The sequence below is a fragment of the Moschus berezovskii genome, chromosome 16 (genome assembly GCF_049115385.1).
Source record: "Moschus berezovskii isolate FMDL1 chromosome 16, NW_MosBer_1.0, whole genome shotgun sequence".
NCBI classification, from domain to species: Eukaryota; Metazoa; Chordata; class Mammalia; order Artiodactyla; family Moschidae; genus Moschus; species Moschus berezovskii.
In genome coordinates, this window is record NC_142475.1 from 4,389,299 (window position 1) to 4,409,737 (window position 20,439).

The 20,439-nt window shown below is 40.7% G+C and overlaps 1 protein-coding gene across 1 annotated transcript in view; it reads left to right on the forward strand.

Annotated features, from left to right (window-relative positions):
- Positions 1-20,439, forward strand: part of RALYL (RALY RNA binding protein like) — a 412,556-nt gene that overhangs the window by 365,791 nt on the left and 26,326 nt on the right. Inside the window, exon 5 of the mRNA XM_088844683.1 lies at positions 8-171. Coding sequence (XP_088700809.1) covers positions 8-171 — 164 coding nt within the window. The remainder of the gene's footprint in view (positions 1-7; positions 172-20,439) is intronic.

Below are 20,439 nucleotides of genomic sequence, written 5' to 3' on the forward strand. Positions count from 1 at the left end.
CGCGCAGGTTGTTCGATTACCACGGCCGCGTGCCGCCGCCGCCCCGCGCGGTCATCCCGCTGAAGCGGCCCCGAGCGGCAGTGACGACCACCCGCAGGGGAAAAGGAGTTTTCTCCATGAAAGGAGGATCGAGGTCTGCTGTCAGCGGGTCTTCTTCATCCGGCTCGAAATGTAAGTAATCTTCGCTTCCCCGTAAAGAAGGGTGGGGGTGTGCACCATTGCATGAATGTCTGTATTCAGGAAATTAATCAAGAATTAAGGCAGGGTTGCTATGCACAATGTATGAGCGAAATATCAAATGGATAAGAAATGGTCTCTGCTTTCTACTACATTACATTGGAGTAACGTGGTGGAGACTGACACGGACATGATTAACACAAACCCGGGAGCGATCAGGAAGGTGTTTTATCAGAGCCAAGAATAGCTCTGACCCACCTAGCTTGTGACACATCCAAGTCCTGAAATATAACGCTGCTTTTGGTGAAGAAACAAATTCCACTTCCAAAAAGAGTCAGAGTATCTTTTCAGAGAAGCAGTATGTAAAATCAGTGCATGTTTTGAATATCTGAGCCCTGGGATAACTAAGAGCGAAATAGTAGAAAGGCTGAAAGGGTAACTTTCCATACTATTCTATATCAGGAGAATGGTGTCTGAAAACATATGCACTGTCATAAAAAAATAATATTGATATAATCTCACATGAATTAATAAAAAGTAGAGCTACAAACCTCCCAACTAAATACATTGTTAAGTTTTTATATGGACAGAAGCAGAAAAATACAATTTGTTATTAGAATATTACTCCTAAGGTAGAGATGGCAGTTTTTCTTGCATTTCTTGAGGTTAAAATCTCAAGAAGAGACAGACAGTAGCAAGCAAGGTAAAATCTGAGGTTTGAACACGGTAGATGGTCACTGTGTCAAAGAATAAAGTAGAACGAAGCGAGAGAGAAAGAGGACAGCTGTGTTTCACGGCGTGGCGTGTGACCGCCGCTCTGACAAGGTGCTGTCTGAGCAGAGACCCCATGGAAGCAGGGGAAGGAGCGTGCGCGGGAAGCTGTTGGTGGCAGAGCATCTGGGCAGAGAGAAGGGTCAGTGCAGAGACCTTGCCCTGGAACAAGGAAACCAGGGCCGCAGAGTGAAGAGGAAATGTGGTGGGAAATAAGGTAGAACCAAGGCAAGTTCCAGTGCAACCTGTTAGGTCCCTGTAGGGAGTTTCTAGTTACTTTGCATCTGTCCTTCAAGACAAGTAAAGCAAATCCTTTATCCTAATTTTACTGATGGGTAAACACAGAGAAGCTAAATCATCAAGCAAGGAACTGACTCGTTGGATAAAACCCTGATGCTGGGAAAGATTGGGGGCAGGAGGAAAAGGGGGTGACAGAGAATGAGATGGCTGGATGGCATCACCGACTCAATGGACATGGGTTTGGGTAGACTCCGGGAGTTGGTGATGGACAGGGAGGCCTGGCGTGCTGCAGTCCATGGGGTTGCAAAGGGTCGGACACAACTGAGGGACTGAACTGAACTGAACTGAACCACAGAGAATGTTACATAGTTAGTAGATGGTAGAGCCAACGCTAAACCCAAGTTCCTTCATTCTCGTCCCTATGTATGCTGTCTACTCTAGAACATTGCCTTCTACCTTAGTACCATCAGGAATACTAAGAAAGAACACTGTTGAAATACTTTGCTTTTATACGAAGAAGTGTGAAAAATAGTTACCCTCAGCTGATGCTTCTGTTAATTAAGTTTGGTGCACTCAGAATTTAAATTAGCTAATCTAAACTGAATAGCAAGTTACATAGATTTACATTTATTTCCCCATGTACTGACTCATCCATTTGTCTAATTCTTCTATGGATTAAAAAAAATGTGAATTCCCTTTTTGAGTCTTAGTAATAAAAGAAAATGAGTTTCTGCAACAATCTCCAAACAATCTTATATGCTGTCTATTTTCAAAAACAAAGAAAGTTCTTGAATTTGGTTCTTGCTGTGGAAAATTGAGCATTGAATTGTCTGCTGTGTTTATAGAAGACTTTTTTTTCTTACCATAGTAATATAGTTAATTTCAAATAGAAATATCTTGAGCATCTGTGGATGCTTTGCCCTGGAGTCACTTTTAGAACACTGTTTATCAATGGGAGTATTATTGATGTTTTGGCCATGTCTGTTCTACATTGTGAAAGAATATTCCTAGCTTTGCAGAACATTCAGTGTCCCTGACTTTCAAACCTTCAAGGCCAGCAGCACTTTTCAGTCTTTTTAACAACTGTATGTGTGCTTAAGCATTTCTGAATTTTCCTTAAGGAGATGTAACCACCCTGGTTTATTTTGTTTTTTATTTTTTTATGGCAATGCAATTTTTTTAAATTTTATTTTTTTGGAGGCTAATTACTTTACAATATTATATTGGTTGGTTTTGCCATACATTGACACCACCCTGGTTTAGAACCAGTGGTTTCTGGCCATTCTTGGGCAAGTGCAGCTTTGTACAACTCAGCCACTCGATTGCATAAACCTCAGTGATGCAGAGAACAGTGATAGTTTCCAGGGGTTATTTTGATGTAAATACCTTGATCTTCAAATGGTTAAGTTGTTTCTGGCCTTTTATTTTTTATTTCTAATCCTCTTGGGTCATGGAGAGAGAATGTGAATTATAAAGTCTTTTTTGGGTACCTTGGAATTTCTCTTGGTTTCATAATAATGAGATTCTGTGAGTGGGAAATAGGATCTATTTTCTGCCTTTGGTGTAATTCTATGTGTGTCTTTTATCTTGTTGGTAGACTTTGTTCTTTTGTGGCAAATTGATAAGTGAAATTCTGAAAGTGATTATTTAAAATTCTCTACCAATTAGTGACCTTATAAAGTTCTTCTTTCCTTGAAGTTTTATTTTATATTCCATGTTGCTTGGATAGTTAAATAATAGCTAACATTTTTTTGATGTTTGTACTATGGTAGCTATTGTTTTAAACACAGATTAATACATACATTTTCATATATGAATTAATTTAAATATATTAATTTATTTGTTTCTCATAACTGCCAATAACTGAAGTATTATTATCATTCCCATTTTATAGGTGTAGAAAATGGGGCATAGAAAAGTTAATATATCCCCAAAGTCACAGAGCTGTTTAATAACAGAGCCTGAAACTACAGCCTGATTCTAGAGCATCTGTTTCTAGAGTATAGGATCATGTGTTTGTGCCCTTTTTAGTCCTGTTTCTCTAAAACTTCTTGGAGAATTGTAACTTTCACATTTATGTAATATTTCATTTTCTATCTGTACCCTAGAATTTTGCTTTGTTTGATACATTGCTTGGTCCTTTACTGACAAGATTCTCTTTTGGTTTGTATTAAGACTTTCCTGGTGGCTTAGATGGTAAAGCATTTGCCTACAATGTGGGAGACCCGGGTTCGATCCCTGGGTCAGGAAAATCCCCTGGAGAAGGAAAGGGCAACCCACTCCAGTACTCTTGCCTGGAAAATCCCATGGATGGAGGAGCCTGGTAGGCTACAGTCCATGAGGGCGCAAAGAGTCGGACACGACTGAGCGACTTCACTTTTGTTTCTTTCTTTCTTCAATTCGGTTTGCATTTCCATTGCATTACCGTTTATTTTCCACCTTTCTTTGTCATTAGTTCCCCAGGGCGCATGTGATACATTATGACAAACTGAATGGTTCAACAACAAACATTTGGAGCTTGACCGTCTGAGATCAAGGTGTCCCAGAGCTCTGCTCTGTCTGTGCAAGTTCCACGGACAGTCTGTTCCATGACTTTCTCCTAGGTTCTGGAATGCTCCAATCCTTGGCCTGCCTGGGTTTACTGACCAAATGCGCCAGTCTCCGCCTCCATCATCACACGCGGTTTTCCCCTGTATCTTTGTGTTTATGTGTCGTCTCCTTTTGTTATGAAGACGTTAGTCATGTTGGCCTAGGACTCACTCAATAACCTCGCTGTGATTACATCTACAAAGATATATTTTCAAATAGGTAACATTTACAGGTACTGGGATTAGGACTTATCTTTTGAGAGAACATTTTAACCAACACCACTATCACTTTATTTTTGCATAAATTATTTTCCCAAAATAACATATATCTGGACCTTGTTTTTGAAAGCGATATGAAAGTCTTTGTTTTTTGCAGGGAAATTTAATTACTTTAAGTATGTTTTACTCACTAGCCTGTTCAGTTCAGTTCAGTTCAGTCGTTCAGTTGTGCCTGACTCTTTGCGACCTCATGAATCACAGCCCGCCAGGCCTTCCTGTCCATCACCAACTCCCGGAGTTCACTCAAACTCATGTCCACAGAGTCGGTGATGCCATCCAGCCATCTCATTCTCTGTCGTCCCCTTCTCGCCAAAGAATTGATGCTTTTGAACTGTGGTGCTGGAGAAGACTCTTGAGAGTCCCTTGAATTGCAAGGAGATCCAACCAGTCCATCCTAAAGGAGATCAATCCTGGGTGTTCATTGGAAGGACTGATGCTAAAGCTGAAACTCCAATACTTTGGCCACCTCATGCAAAGAGTTGACTCACTAGCCTATTAGATTCGTTTATATTTCGTCCATCGTAACTCCAAGTATTTAACTTATCATTTCCTCTTTTCTTCCTTTCCTTGTGCTTGCTTAATGAAATTGCTTTTAATTCTGTCTCTTCCCTCACAGCAGTCTTGATTTGGATACTGTACTACATCTCTCTTTTTCATGAGTGACTGTAATAACATATTAAACTTTTATGGATAAAACTACTTTATCTATTTCTCTCTTAAAATCAAATGATACCTATTCTAACTTGCATCAAAGACATGAATTTTAGAAAGCTTCTACTTCATCACTCCCAAACCACTGCACCGTCTCCACCACCCATCTTCTCTGCCCTGGAAGCTCAAGATGTATGCACAAACATGAGAGTTTTAGTTTCCAGCTTCTGTTAAGTATTCATACATTGCTTGCCTTTTCTTTCTTAGACATCCTGTACCTAGTGCTTGTTTACCAACTTGAAGTGTCTATTACCATTATACCCATCAGGACTTAACTTAAAATTCTCTAAGATTTACTGGTAATATCCGTTCTTCTTTAATTCTTAGCTTTTAGGTTGTTTCTAAAAGAATTTATTTGGGTAAATTGATAACATAATTTTTAAATCTCTACATGTCTGAAAAAGTATTTTCCCCACATATGAATATTTTGAATTGGTCTAGAATTATTTGATTATATTTCTTTTTCCCTTAATATGCTATGTACATGACTCCAACATCTTAACTACTTCTAGTATTCCACTTAAGTACTGATGTTTGTATCATTCTTTATTCTTTATTAGTATTTTCTTCTCTCAGCTCAGAAATCTCAGCAAGATGTATCCAGACATGTATTTTTATTGATTTTCCTTTGGATTTTTATGAACCTTTTGAAAAGGAAGATTTCAGTCTTTGGGGGAGAACTTCTTGGAAGAAGCATAGCTTGTGGTGTCTGGGATGGAACAGGTGACATGGCAGGGCATGGAAGCATTCTTTTAAAAATAATTATTTATTTTTTTAATGGAAGATAATTGACTTACGATGGTGTGTTGGTTTCTGCCATACAAGCAGGTGAATCAGCCGTAAGTATACATGTGCCCCCTCCCTCTTGAGCCTTCCTCCCAACCCCCCACCCCAGCCCCCTAGGGTGTCACAGAGAGCCTGGTTGAGCTCCCTGTGTTGTGCAACAACTTCCCAGGAGCGATCTGTTTTACATATGGCACATATATATTTTTCAGTGCTACTCCCTCAATTCTTCCCACCCTCTCCAGCCCCCACTGCGTCCACAAGTCTGTTCTTTATGTTGCATCTCTATTCCTGACCTGCAAATAAGATCCTCAGTACCATTTTTCTAGATTTCATAGATATGCATTAATGTTTGATATTTATTTTTCTCTTTCTGACTTACTTCACTCTGTGTAACAGGCACTAGGCTCATCCACCTCACCAGAAGTGACTCAAATGCAGTCCTTTTTATTGCTGAGTAATATTCCATTGTATATATGTACCATGACTTTATCCATTTATCCGTCAACAGTCTTCTGGGTTGCTTCTGTGTCCTGGCTACTGTGAATAATGCTGCAGTGAACATAAGGGTACATGTGTTTTTTTGAATTACGGTTTTCTCAGGGTATATGGGGCTTCCTAGGTAGCTCAGCTGGTAAAGAATCCACCTGCAGTGCAGGAGACTCCGGTTCGATTCCTGGGTTGGGAAGTTCCCCTGGAGACAGGATAAGCTACCCACTCCAGTATTCTTGGGCTTTCCTGGTGGCTTAGATGGTGTAGAGTCTGCCTGCAATGCGGGAGACCTGGGTTGAATCCCTGAGTTGGGGAGATCCCCTGGAGGAGGGCCTGACAATGCACACCAGTATTCTTGCCTGGAGAATTCTCAGGGACAGAGGACCCTGGCAGGCTACAGCCCATGGGGTCGTGAAGAGTCGGATGTGACTAAACATAGCCAAGGGTATATGCTCAATAGTGGGATTGCTGGGTCACGTGGTAGTTTTATTTCTGATTTTTTAAGGAATCTCTATACTGTTCTCCATAGTGGCTGTATCAATTTACAGTCCCACCAACAGTGCAAGGAGTTCCCTTTTCTCCACACCCTCTCCAGCATCTATTGTTTGTAGATTTTTTTTTTTATGTGTTTTTCCATTGGTCATGTATGGATGTGAGAGTTGGACTGTGAAGAAAGCTGAGCACTGAAGAATTGATGCTTTTGAACTGTGGTGCTGGAGAAGACTCTTGAGAGTCCCTTGGACTGCAAGGAGATCCAACCAGTCCATCCTAAAGGAAATCGGTCCTGGGTGTTCATTGGAAGGACTGATGCTAAAGCTGAAACTCCAATACTTTGGCCACCTCATGCAAAGAGTTGACTCACTGGAAAAGACTCTGATGCTGGGAGGGATTGGGGGCAGGAAGAGAAGGGGATGACAGAGAATGAGATGGCTGGATGGCATCACTGACTCGATGGACATGAGTCTGAGTGAACTCCGGGAGTTGGTGATGGACAGGGAGGCCTGGTGTGCTGTGATTCATGGGGTCGCAGAGAGTCGGACACGACTGAGCGATTGAACTGAACTGAACTGAATAATGAGTGATGTTGAGCATTTTTTCATGTGTTTATTGGCCATCTGTATGTCTTTGGAGAAATGTCTGTTTAGGTCTTCTGCCCATTCTTTGATTGAGTTGTATTTTTTTTTCCTGATACTAAGCTTCATGAGCTGCCTGTATATTTTGGAGATTAATCCTTTAACAGTTGCTTCATTTGTAATTATTTTCTCCCATCCTGAGGGTTGTCTTTTCATATTATTTATGGTTTCCTTTGCTGTGCAAAAGCTTTGATGTTTATTTAGGTACCATTTATTTTTGTTTTTATTTCCATTACTCTATGAGGTGGGTCATAGAGATCTTGCTGTGATTTATGTCAGAGTGTTCTGCCTATGTTTTCCTCTAAGAGCTTTATGGTTTCTACTCCTGCAATTAGTTCTTTAATCCATTTTGAGTTTATTTTTTGTTAGGGAGTGTTCTAATTTATTCTTTTACACATAGCTGTCCAGTTTTCTCAGCACCAACTATTGAAGAGACTGCCTTTTCTCATTGTATATTCTTGCCTCCTTTGTCAAAGATAAGGTGCCCATAGGTGCATGTGTCTATCTCTGGGCGTTCTATCTTGTTCCATTGGTCTATATTTCTGTTTTATGTGCCGGTACCATACTGTCTTGATGACAACAGCTTTGTGGTATAGTCTGAAGTCAGGAACATTGATTTTCCAGCACCTTTCTTCTTTCTCAAGACCTGCCAGCATTCTTTGTATTTCCTTCAGTGGCAGATTCAGAAACATTGCTTTTAGTAATATTTGTCAAATTCTAAATATATATATTAAACAACTCCCTGTAATAATGTTACACCTCACAATTATAGTGTAAAGAAAAAATGGTAAAAATAAAAGGGCAGTTCTTACATTAAATGAAACTAACCAAAGCACATAAATATAATATATGAATTTAATGGAGATGACATATACTAACCTATTACACAGAGAGCAGAAATGTGTAAAAATTTGAAATGGAGAACAAAGCAAAAGAAGGTTAAATATTAGGTTTAACTGTGCTTAGTCTCTCTTTGTGACCCCATGGACTGGAGCCCACCAGGCACCTCTGTCCATGGGGATTCTCCAGGCAAGAATATTGGAATGGGTTGCCATGCCCTCCTCCAGGGGATCTTCTCAACCCAGAGACCAAACCCAGGTCTCCCACATTGCAGGTGGATTCTTTACCACCTGAGCCACCAAGGAAGCACTAGGTTTAACTAGCAGGCCTCTTCTAAAGAGATCTTTGTCATGAGGGACAACCATAAGAAATGAGCATAGTTAGCATCAGCATCCGGAGAAGGCAATGGCAAGCCACTCCAGTACTATTGCCTAGAAAATCCCATGGATGGAGGAGCCTGGTAGGCTGCAGTCCGTGGGGTCGCTAAGGGTCGGACACGACTGAGCGACTTCACTTTCACTTTTCACTTTCACACATTGGAGAAGGAAATGGCAACCCACTCCAGTGTTCTTGCCTGGAGAATCCCAGGGATGGGGGAGCCTAGTGGGCTTCCGTCTATGGGGTCACACAGAGTCAGACACGACTGAAGTGACTTAGCAGCAGCAGCAGCAGCAGCATCAGTTCCTCGCAGACTGTGGTTTTCCACAGTGGTTTTGATTTACTTTTCCCTGATGACTAATGATGTTGAGCATCTTTTCATGTATCTGTCAGCCATCTGTATGTCTTTTTGGGGAAAATGTCTGTTCAGACCCTCAATCCATATTTTAATCAGACTTTTTTTTTTAACTATTGCGCTGTATGAGTTCTTTGTGTATTTAGCATATTGGCCTCTTATCAGATATGACTTGTAATTATTTTCTCCCACTTATTAGGTTGCCTTTTTATTTTGTTGGTGGTTTTTTTTTCTTTGCTGTACAGAAACTTTGATGTTTGGTGTAGTCATTTGCTTATTTTTCTTTTGTTGCTTTTGCTTTTGGTGTCATATTCAAAATATCAGTGCCTGGACCTGTGTCATGGAGGTTACTGCCTACGTTCTCTTCTGGGAGGCTTATGGTTTTAAGTCTTACACTCAAGTGTTTAATCCATTTAGTTAGTTTTGCGGTGTGCTATAAGAGAGTGGCCCGGTTTCATGATTTTGTGTGTAGTTGTCCAGTGTTCCCAACACCGTTTTTTGAGGAGACTGTTCTTTCCCCGTTGCACATTTTTTGCTCGTTTGTCATGAATTAACTGACCACTTGTGGGTGGGTTGTTGTTTCCTGGGCTCTCTATCTTGTTTGCCGATCCACATGTCTGTTGTTGTGCCAATACTATTCGGTTTTGATTATTTATACCTTTGGAATATAGTTTGAAATCAGGGAGCATTATGCTTTTCTCAGCCTTGTTCTTCTTTCTTAAAATTGCTGTAGTGATAAAGTCCCCTTTTGTGGTTCCATACAAATTTTAGAATTGCTTGTTATATTTTTTATTCCAGGAACAGTCTCGTCTTTCTCGTGTGTCATCACTGGAAGATTTCTTCCTGTCTCTCTTCCTTTTGACACAGATTTGCGTGTGTGGGCTCTAACTTCTGTCCACTGTGTCCTTAGCGTTCTTTTCTGTTTGCTTGTTTCTGTTTTTACTCTTTATTGTGTGATGGCTTCTTTCAACCTTTGCTCTCCTAAATTTGCTTTTTAGAAGTTTTACTAATAACAGTTTTTTATTAAAAAATCAAGTTTTTAGTTCTAGAAATTCTTATTTTACTTTGATCCTGTTTAAAGGTTGCTGCTGCTGTGCTTTGCTCAGTCATGTCTGACTGTAGCCCACTAGGCTCCTCTGACATGGAATTTTCAGGCAAGATACTGGAAAAACACTAGAGCAGGTTGCCCAGTATCTCTCCTCTAGAGGATCTTCCTGACCCAGGGATCAAACCCGTGTCTCTTGCATCTCTTGCATTGGCAGGTGGATTCTTTACCATGACAACACCTGAGAAGCCTGATTAAGGGTGAAGGCCACAGCACTTTGATTAACATTTTCCATCACTGATTTTGCTTCTTCAGTATCCATCTCCTCCAGTTATTTGCCTCATCTCTCTCTTGCAAAACGGGGCTTCCCTGATAGCTCAGTTGGTAAAGAATCCGCCTGCAATGCAAGAGACCCCGGTTCTATTCCTGGGTCAGGAAGATCCCCTGGAGAAGGGATAGGTGACCCACTCGAGTATTCTTTGGCTTTCCTTGTGACTCAGCTGGTAAAAAAATCCACCTGCAATGCGGTAGACCTGGGTTCAATCCCTCGGTTGGAAAGATCCCCTGCAGAAAGGAAAGGCCACCCACTCCAGTATTCTGGCCTGAAGAATTCCATGGACAGTCCATGGGTCACAAAGAGTTGGATATGACTGAGCGACTTTCACTCTCTTGCAAAAACCTGCTCTGTTGCTGCTAAGTCACTTCAGTCATGTCCGACTCTGTGCAACCTCATAGACGGCAGCCTACCAGCTTCCTCCATCCCTGGGATTCTCCAGGCAAGAACACTGGAGTGGGTTGCCATTTCCTCTCCAATGCATGAAAATGAAAAGTGAAGATGAAGTCGCTCAGTCATGTCCAACTCTTAGTGACCCCATGGACTGCAGCCCACCAGGCTCCTCCATCCATGGGATTTTCCAGGCAAGAGTACTGGAGTGGGGTGCCATTGCCTTCTCCATACTTGCTTTCTTGTATAATTCCCTGACATTGTGCACCTCAAGCTATTTTGGTCCCTCAGAAAGTGAGGAACTAAAAGTCAGTGTGATTTCTAATCACCTTGACCAGTAGCTATCTTGGCCTCTTTTATGACATGTGAGAAGACTTCTTTGCTGACCAATATACACTGAGCTTCCCTGGTGGCTCAGATGGTAAAGCGTCTGCCTACAATGAGGGAGACCCAGGTTCAATCCCTGGGTCGGGAAGATCCCCTGGAGAAAGAAATGGCAACCCAGTCCAGTACTCTTGCCTGGAGAATCCTATGGATGGAGGAGCCTGGTGGGCAACAGTCCATGGGGCCGCAAAGAGTCAGACACGACTGAGCGACTTCAGTTTCACTTTCATACACTGAGCTAATTGTCCACTCAGCAGTGCCTCTCCCCACAGGGAATACCTGTAGTCTCGATGGGACTCTCAGACTTTCCTGCACTATACATTGCTAGGTGCTAGGTATAGCCCTCATCACTCTAAGAGAATTTATAATGGACTCCTCTCTTCTTGCCCAACCCACCCAGGGAATATTAACACGCTTTCCAATCTTCCAGGAGAGGCAAGTTAGCCCTTTTCTGAACATCTATAATCTTAGTGTCTTCTCTTGCCCCTGCATGTGCAGATACTCCAATCTCATGCCTTTTTTCAGAGGATATGAGGTCTTATAGGTATATGTGGATTCTCCTCCCGTTTCCATGTCAGCCACAGTTTATCTTACTTTATTATTTAATTTAATATTATATTTTGGGGGCAGAGTCATCCAGGCATAGCGTATTTCTATCCCTCAGAAATCCCCAAGTACTGAAAAATCTAATGACTTTTTTCTTACATTGGAATAAATCAGTAATGAAAGGATGTTTGCAGAAGCACAAATTGCCAAAGTCAGCTACTTGAGAACATATCCAAACTAGCTTTCTGTAAAGACTATCTAGTAAAATAATTATTTGAAATTTATTATGGATGCATTAATTCTCAAATATGCTAATTTAAATAAAATTATTAATATTTAAGGGCAACAGACTGATCAGTTATGTGCATGTTCCGTACAGTTCCATGTATTTAAAGGCTCAATTCACAGAAACTGTAGTTCAGTGTTATTTTAGTGAAGCATGAGTCTGAACAAGATTTGTATATAATTAATTGGCAAGATTAACTAGACTCACAATTGCATATTCTCTCTAAAAGTATATTAGCAGACTATATTATATATAGAAATATGTGTATATAAGTATATATGAGTGAATAAAAATATTAATTATTTGATAGCACTTTTACAATTAGCCTGGTCTGTGGGAACAATAATAATTTTCAAATTCAAATCACACATGAAAAACTTCAGTGAAGTGTGAAATATACTATGTTAATATTGGCTTAAGTGAATGACTATTTACTGAGGTATATATTTTGCTATTTTATTAATGGCTAAATGACTTGGTAAGTTTAGAGGAAGAAATTAATGTTATAGCTCAGGCAATTTGTCATTTCTTATTTCAGAATTTTTAATAATGTTTAATTCTACTGAGGAGAAAAACTATATAAAGAAAATATATTAGTGCTGTAATTTGCCAAGGTTGAATACTGATAAGCTTTTTAAATGGATTGCTCTTCTAAAAATTATATCACCACTAGGTATTTCTGTCCTTTTTCAAATCAAGTTGAGCTAAAACTATAACCAGCTTGTCCCATTCCACATCATGGAATCATAAATAAAGATGTGATGTTGCTAATAAACACTTTATAAAAGAGAAGACATAAACATCTATGAGCTTTGGCAGATGTTTTTAGTAGGAATAAAATCAGCCTTCTAAAAAATATATAATATTAAATAAATTTCTTTGAGTAATTAATTTAAATCCTAAGGTCTAGCAAGAGAAATCCCAATACGTTTTTATGCCTTTGGAGTTCTGTTGGTGCAGTTTTCGGTGACATAATATCCTTGAAGCACTTCAGAGGCAATTGAAGGCAGTTCAATTAAATTTAAGAAGTAGTAGTTGAGAACTTATCCTTAATACTAAGGAAGTGTTGTTGTGTTGGTTCCCCCCTCAAATCCATACGATTTTAGTATAGAGTTGAAGCATCAATCAGAGAAACAAATGTTAATTTCCAGCAAAGTGTCACTAAATATCCCTTTCCCTCCATTATTTTGGCCAAGGTATTTATTACGCTTTCAAATATTGGCCAGCAGGATTAGAGAAGCCTTAATAGTATTGAGAATACTGAATTGAGCCTAGAAGGATAGGTGGGTTTGGAAAGAAAGTACAAGAGACCTCCATTTCCCTGAGTGGAGAAGAGCAAACGACGCGTTATTCTCAGATTGTCTGGGATGGAATTCGTGTTGTGCAACACACTAATGCTGTGGTCACGAGGAAGCCCTCCAATCCATGTGTGCTCCTATTTATTTTCTATCTGTAAAATGGAAATAATAGTATGTTACATATAACACTTTATCATGGAATTAAATGATTGATGCACATAAAGTTCTTAGGCAAGCCTTGTTAAACCGTGAGTGATCGGGGGGTTCATTGTCTCTGCTAGTGGTAACAGCTCAGCAGACGGCAGCAGGTATGAAACTGCTGTAACGTGAATCCACTCGTGGCTCTGCCATGTGAGAGCCGTGTGCTTTGGGGGAAGATTCTTTGTTTGCTGTGCCTCGGTTTCCTCACCTGTAACATGGGAATGATAATCTCACCACCATTTCCATAACGTTTGTGTGAGGATGAAATGAGTTAACACGTTCAAAGCTCTTAGAATAGTGTCCCCCATGATGAAAGCCTTAATAATAAGCCTTAGTAATAATAATACTGTTATTAGTACTGTCTGAAGCAAAGATTTATCACTAGCAGTGTCAGTTAAGAAGCCAAGGATATTAGATTAAACAAAATGAAAGATAAAGATGGTTAACAGGAGAGTGGAAAACTGTGGAGAACGTTGAAGGATTGAAATTTTATCCAGGGCTGAGGGCAAAGACTCTCAGAAAGATGCTGTCTGATCAAAATGATTTTAGTAGTTCAAGCAGCTTATGTGCCGGTTGTACTCATGTGCCAAGGCTGCTGTAACGAAGTACCACACACTGGATGGCCTAGAGAACAGGAACCTATTTCCTCGGAGTTCTGGAAGCTGGGAGTTAGAGATCCAGGAGTCGGTCACGTCGGTTCCTCCGAAGGGCCTGAGGGAAGCGTCTGGGTACCGCCTCTCCTTGGCATGTCGGTGGCAGTCTTCTCCGGGAGTCTCCACGTCTTCGGCCTTCTGTATGTGTATTTACTAGGGTTCCAGTTATATGGGATTAGCGCCTCCTGGGTCCGGTGACCTCCTTTTAACTCGATTACCTCCTTAACTGCCCTGTGTCTAAATAGAGTCACACTGTGGATGGCACTGGGGCTAGAACTTTCATTATATAAAATTTGAGGTGGATACAGAACTCATCACAAAACACAGGGTTATGTGCGTATAAAACATAAGCTAAATGTGGAGATCTCAGCATACACTTCAGCTGTTTACATTTTAATAATCGGCTTCTTGGATATGTTTTACTTGGCTCATCCTGGTAAACACACTGAATTTCTCAGAAACACATGGCTTCACAGTCTGGACACCGATGAGCGCTTTGTATAAACAGAGTAATAAGTCCTTACTAAAATCACCGCCTGATATTTAGATACACAGCCGCCAAACCAAAACAATTACAGTGTGCTTAAAATAAATAAATACATTTGTGAGCATCTGTACTTGGCTTTTCCGCTAGGCTTTAATGTGACTCATTAACATAACCAGATTTTAAAATGCAGGCAGAAAAGAAAGAAAATAAAATGTTCGATAAAATCTTTATATCAGCACAGCCTCTGAGCTTTTGAAATGGTTTTCTCAGTTCTGCTGCTGTCCTTGTTCCATCACCCAGTCGTGTCCGACTCTCTGCGACCCCGTGGACTGCAGCACGCCAGGCCTCCCTGTCCATCGCCAGCTCCCGGAGCTTGCTCAAACTCATGTCCATTGCAACAGTGATGCCATCCAACAATCTCATCCTCTGTCATCTCCTTCTCCCATCTTCAATCTCCCAGCATCAGGGTCTTTTCTAATGAGACAGCTCTTTGCTTCAGGTGGCCAAAGTATTGGAGCTTCAGAGTCAGCATCAGTTCTTCTAACTCAGGATTGATTTCTTTAGGATGAACTGGTTTGATCTCCTTGCTGTACACAAGACTCTCAAGAGTCTTCTCCCGCATCACGGTTGAAAAGCATCAGTTCTTCTGTGCTCAGCCTTCTTTATGGTCCATTCTCACATCCATACATGACCACTGGAAAAACTGTAGCTCTGACTATACAGACCTTTATCAGCAATGTCTCTGATTTCTAACACGCTGTCTAGGTTTGTCATTGTTTTCCTTCCAAGGAGCAAGCGTCTTTTAATTTCATGGCTGCAATCACCATCTGCAGTGATTTTGGAGCCCAAGAAAATAAAGTCTGTCACTGTTTCCATTGTTTCCCCATCTATTTGCCGTGAAGTGATGAGACCAGATGCCATGATCTTCGTTTTTTGAAAGTTGAGTTTTAAGCCAACTTTTTTACTCTCCTCTTTCATTTTCATCAAGAGGCTCTTTAGTTCTTCTTCACTTTCTGCCATAAGGGTAGTGTCATCTGCATATCTGAGGTTATTGCTATTTCTGCCAGCAATCATGATTAGCTTGTGCTTCATCCAGTCCAGCTTTTTGCATGATGTATTCTGCATATAAGTTAAATTTGCAGGGTGACAATGTACAGCCTTAACGTACTCCTTTCCCAATTTGGAACCAGTACATTGTTCCATGTCCAGTTCTAACTGTTGCTTCTTGACCTGCATGCAGGTTTCTCAGGAGGCAGGTCAGGTGGTCTGGTAATCCCATCTCTCAAAATTTTCCTAAGTTTGTTGTGATCCACTCAGTCAAAGGCTTTAGCGTAGTCAATGAAGCTGAAATAGATGTTTATTTCTGAAATTCTCTTGTTTTTTTTCTATGATCCAACGGATGTTGGCAATTTGATCTTTGATCTTTGGTTCCTCTGCCTTTTCTAAAACCAGCTTGAACATCTGCAAGTTCTTGGTTCATTTACTGTTGAAGCCTAGCTTGGAGAATTTTGAGCATTACTTTGCTGACCTGAAATGTGAAATTGTGTGGTAGTTTGAACATTCTTTGGCTTTGCCCTTCTTTAGCATTGGAATGAAAACTGACCTTTTCCAGTCCTGTGGCCACTGCTGAGTTTTCCAATTTTGCTGGCATGTTGAGTGCACTTTCACAGCATCATCTTTTAGGATTTAAAATAGCTCAGCTGGAATTCCATCACCTCCATTAGCTTTTTTCATAGTGATGCTTCCTAAGGCCCACTTGACTTTGCATTCCAGGATGTCTGGCTCTAGGCGACTGGTCACACCATCATGGTTATCCAGGTCATGAAGATCATTTTGTATAGTTCTTCTTGTATTCTTACCACCTCTTCTTAATATCTTCTGCTTCTATTAGGTCCATACCATTTCTGTCCTTTATTGTGCCCATCTTTGAATGAAATTTTCCTTTGGTATTTCTAATTTTCTTGAAGGGATCTCTAGTCTTTCCCATTTTATTGTTTTCCTCTATTTCTTTGAATTGTTCACTTAGGAGGGCTTTCTTATCTCCTTGCTATTCTTTGGAACTCTGCATTCAGATGCTTATATCTTTTCTTTTCTCCTTTACTTTTGCTTCTCTTCCTTTCTCTTCTTTTCTAAGACCTCCTCAGACAGCCATTTTACCTTTCTGCATTTCTTTTTTTGGGGATGGTTTTGGTCATCACCTCCTGTATAAAGTCACAAACCTCTGTCCATTGTTCTTCAGGCACTCTTGTCTATCAGATCTAATCCCTTGAATCTGTTTGTCACTTCCACTGTATAATCATAAAGGGTTTTATTTGGGTCATATCTAAATGGACTAGCGGTTTTCTCTACTTTCTTCAATTTAAGTATAAATTTTGCAATAATGAGTTCAAAATCTGAGTCACAGTCAGCTTCCAGTCTTGTTTTTGCTGCCTGTATAGAGCTTCTCCATCTTCAGCTGCAAAGAAAATAATCAGTCTGATTTCGGTGTTGACCATCTGGTGATGTCCATGTGTAGAGTTGTCTCTTGTGTTGTTGGAACAGGGTGTTTGCTGTGACCAGTGCATTCTCTTGGCAAAACTCTGTCAGCCTATTCCCTGCTTTGTTTTGTCCTCCAAGGCCAAACTTGCCTGTTACTCCAGCTATCTCTTGACTTCCTACTTTTGCATTCCATTCCCCTATGATGAAAAGGACATCTTTTTTGGTGTTAATTCTAGAAGGTCTTGTAAGTCTTCATAGAACCATTCAACTTCAGCTTCTTCGGCACTTGTGGTTGGGGCATATGGTTCTACTGTAGAATTTTTTATGTTTTTTCATTGTGCTCCACTAATAGCACCAGAAAAGTTATAATTGTTCCAGAAAAAATAAAAAAGAAAGTTGGAAAAGGAAATGGCAACCACTCCAGTACTCTTGCCTGGAAAATCCCATGGATAGAGAAGCCTGGTAGGTTACAGTCCATGTGGTTGCAAGAGTCGTACATGACTGAGCAAATTGTTCCAGAGTGGGATTATAGAAGTTTGTGAGCGTTAGGTCCAGTCAGTAAAACTTGACATTTCTAGCCTCTGTTTCTTCTTCTTCTGTTCTTTTTCTAGGTCTGGGCCTAATAAGCAGATCCTTGACTACTCTAATAGTCTCTTACAGATTCATTTTCCTGACTCTGTATTTTTCCCCAATATTAATTGCATGACCACCTGCAAGATTATTCTAAACTAAATGCTCACTTCCTCACTCAAAATTCAAAATTACTATCATTTAGCAGGTAAGATGGAGAAGGCAATGGCAAGGCACTCCAGTACTCTTGCCTAGAAAATCGCATGGACAGGGGAGCCTGGTGGGCTGCAGTCCATGGGGTCGCTACTAGTCGGACACGACTGAGCGACTTCACTTTCACTTTTCACTTTCAGACATTGGAGAAGGAAATGACAACCCACTCCAGTGTTCTTGCCTGGAGAATCCCAGGGACAGGGGAGCCTAGTTGGCTGCTGTCTATGGGGTCACACAGAGTCAGACACGACTGACAGGACTTAGCAGCAGCAGCAGCAGGTAAGAATCCAAGTGCCTCATTGTAGTTCTCCAGGCATATCTGGTCTTCCCTTCCTGGTTCTGCCATTCCCAGTTCTCAGCTACTCTTCTCCTAGCTTAATTGAACACGTAAATGTTTCTGGACTTATGTTCATGTACCTCCATGTGAAAGTCCTTTCCTTTATCACAAGAAATGTGTTACCAACACATTATTTACCTCTTATAGACAAAGAAGTGTCATTCATGGAATTACCTGTCTTTCAAATCCAACCCGGGTAATGCCATTCTTGTGAAACAGGTTTGGACCCTTCTATGGCACAAAGGAGGCATCTGTCCTCTAAAACGAAATTGGTTATTCATCTTCCTAATTAGGATACTTATGGCTTTCTGCTTAACTTTATAGATGTTTCCAGGAGCATCTAATCATTCCATTTTAGATTACAAATTTGTCCTTCAAGTCACCTTTGCATTGCACAAGTATATTCTCAAATATTTACAGAATGTGTGTCATCAGTATTATTTTGGCTTTTTGCATTTTACTTTTTCTGTCCATATCATAGCTGACCGTGAACTACGTCTTTAGAATTCTGCTTAGTTGTTATTGTTGTTTAGTCTCTAAGTCACGTCTGACTCCTTTGCGACTGAGTGAACTGATAGCCTGCCAGGCTCCTCTGTCCGTGCGATTTCCTAGGCAAGAAAACTGACGTGGGTTTCCATTTACTTCTCCAAAGACATAATCTTTAGTAATCAGATCTAATCTTCCCAAGCTTCCAGCTTGTCTGTATTAGGGAACAATTGCATAACAAGTTGATTTAAAATATTATTCTTAGTAAAAGAAATACTCCTGACTCATGCTATCTGCTACTCTATATAAAAATAACTCATGGTGTTATATCCTCCACAACCCATCTTTAACTATGAAGATTATGCAGTTACAGTATAAAGGTGGGACTGGGAAAAGAGCTACCCAGCTCATGGGTTAGTATCATGTTCCTTCATCACAGTGCTTCTGATGGAGAAAGGCATATTTTCATTATTTATTTTTTTTTTTTTTGCACTGCCTGTCGGCCTATCTATCTCCCCATTAGACAGTCAATCCAAAAGTATTGCCAGGACTTACACAAAGCTTTTAATAAACTTTGTTGGTCTATTTGAAGTTGGCATGAAGTGGCCATATCTGTAATATATAAGCATGCCTACAGATTTTCTGGTATTTGCTAATTTTGACCATAGCTCAAATCATCAGCTGCTCATACCCAAATTCAGGCTTAAACTAAAGGAAATGGGTAAAATCACTGGGCCAGCCAGGTACAACTTAAATCAAATCCCTTATGAACATACTGTGGAGGTCGTGAATAGATTCATGGGCTTAGGCCTAGCAAACAGTGTGCCTGAAGAGCTATGGACAGAGGTCGTGATATTGCACAGAAAGCAGTGAACAAAACCATTCTAAAGAAAAAGAAAAGCAAGAAGTCAAAGTGGCTACCTGAGGAGGCTTTACAAATAGATGAAGAAAAAAGAGAAGCAAAAGACAAGGGAGAATGGGAAAGGTATATCCAACTAAATTCAGAGTTCCAAAGAATAGTGAGGAGAGACAAGAAGGCCTTCTTCAGTGAACAGTGCATAAAACTAGAAGAAAACAACAGAAGGGAAAAGACTAGAGATGACTTCAGGAAAACTGGAAATGTCAAGGGAACATTTCACCCAGAAATGGGCACAAGAAAGGACAGAAATGGTAGAGACCTAGGATATGCTGAAGAGATCAAGAAGAGATGGAAAGAATACACAGAAGAACTGTAAAAAACAAACAAAAAGTAATCCTAATGAACTAGAGTACTACAATGGTGTGGTCAGTCACCCAGAGCCAGACCTTCTGGAGAGCGAAATCAAGTGGGCCTTAGGAAGCACTGCTGTTAATAAACCCAGTAGATGCAATGGAATTCCAGTAGAGCTATTCAGAACCCTAAAGGATGATGCCGTCAAGGTGTTGCATTCAATATTTTAGCAAACCTGGAAGACCCAACAGTGGCCAGAGGTCTGGAAAAAGTCAATCCTCAACCCAATTCACAAGAAGGATAGTACTAACAAATGTGCTAACCATCAGACAATTGCACTCATCTACCAGGCTAGTCAATGCTATAGTTTTTCCCGTGGTCATGTATGGAGGTGAGAGTTGGACTGTGAAGAAACCTGATCGCCGAAGAATTGATGCTTTTGAACTGTGGTGCTGGAGAAGACTCTTGAGAGTCCCTTGGACTGCAAGGAGATCCAACCAGTCCATTCTAAAGGAGATCAACCCTGGGTGTTCATTGGAAGGACTGATGCTAAAGCTGAAACTCCAATACTTTGGCCACCTCATGCGACAAGTTGACTCACTGGAAAAGACTCTGATGCTGGGAGTGATTGGGGGCAGGAGGAGATGGGGACGACAGAGAATGAGATGGCTGGATGGCATCACTGACTCGATGACATGAGTTTGAGTGAACTCCGGGAGTTGGTGATGGACAGGGAGACCTGGCGTGCTGTGATTCATGGGGTAGCAAAGAGTC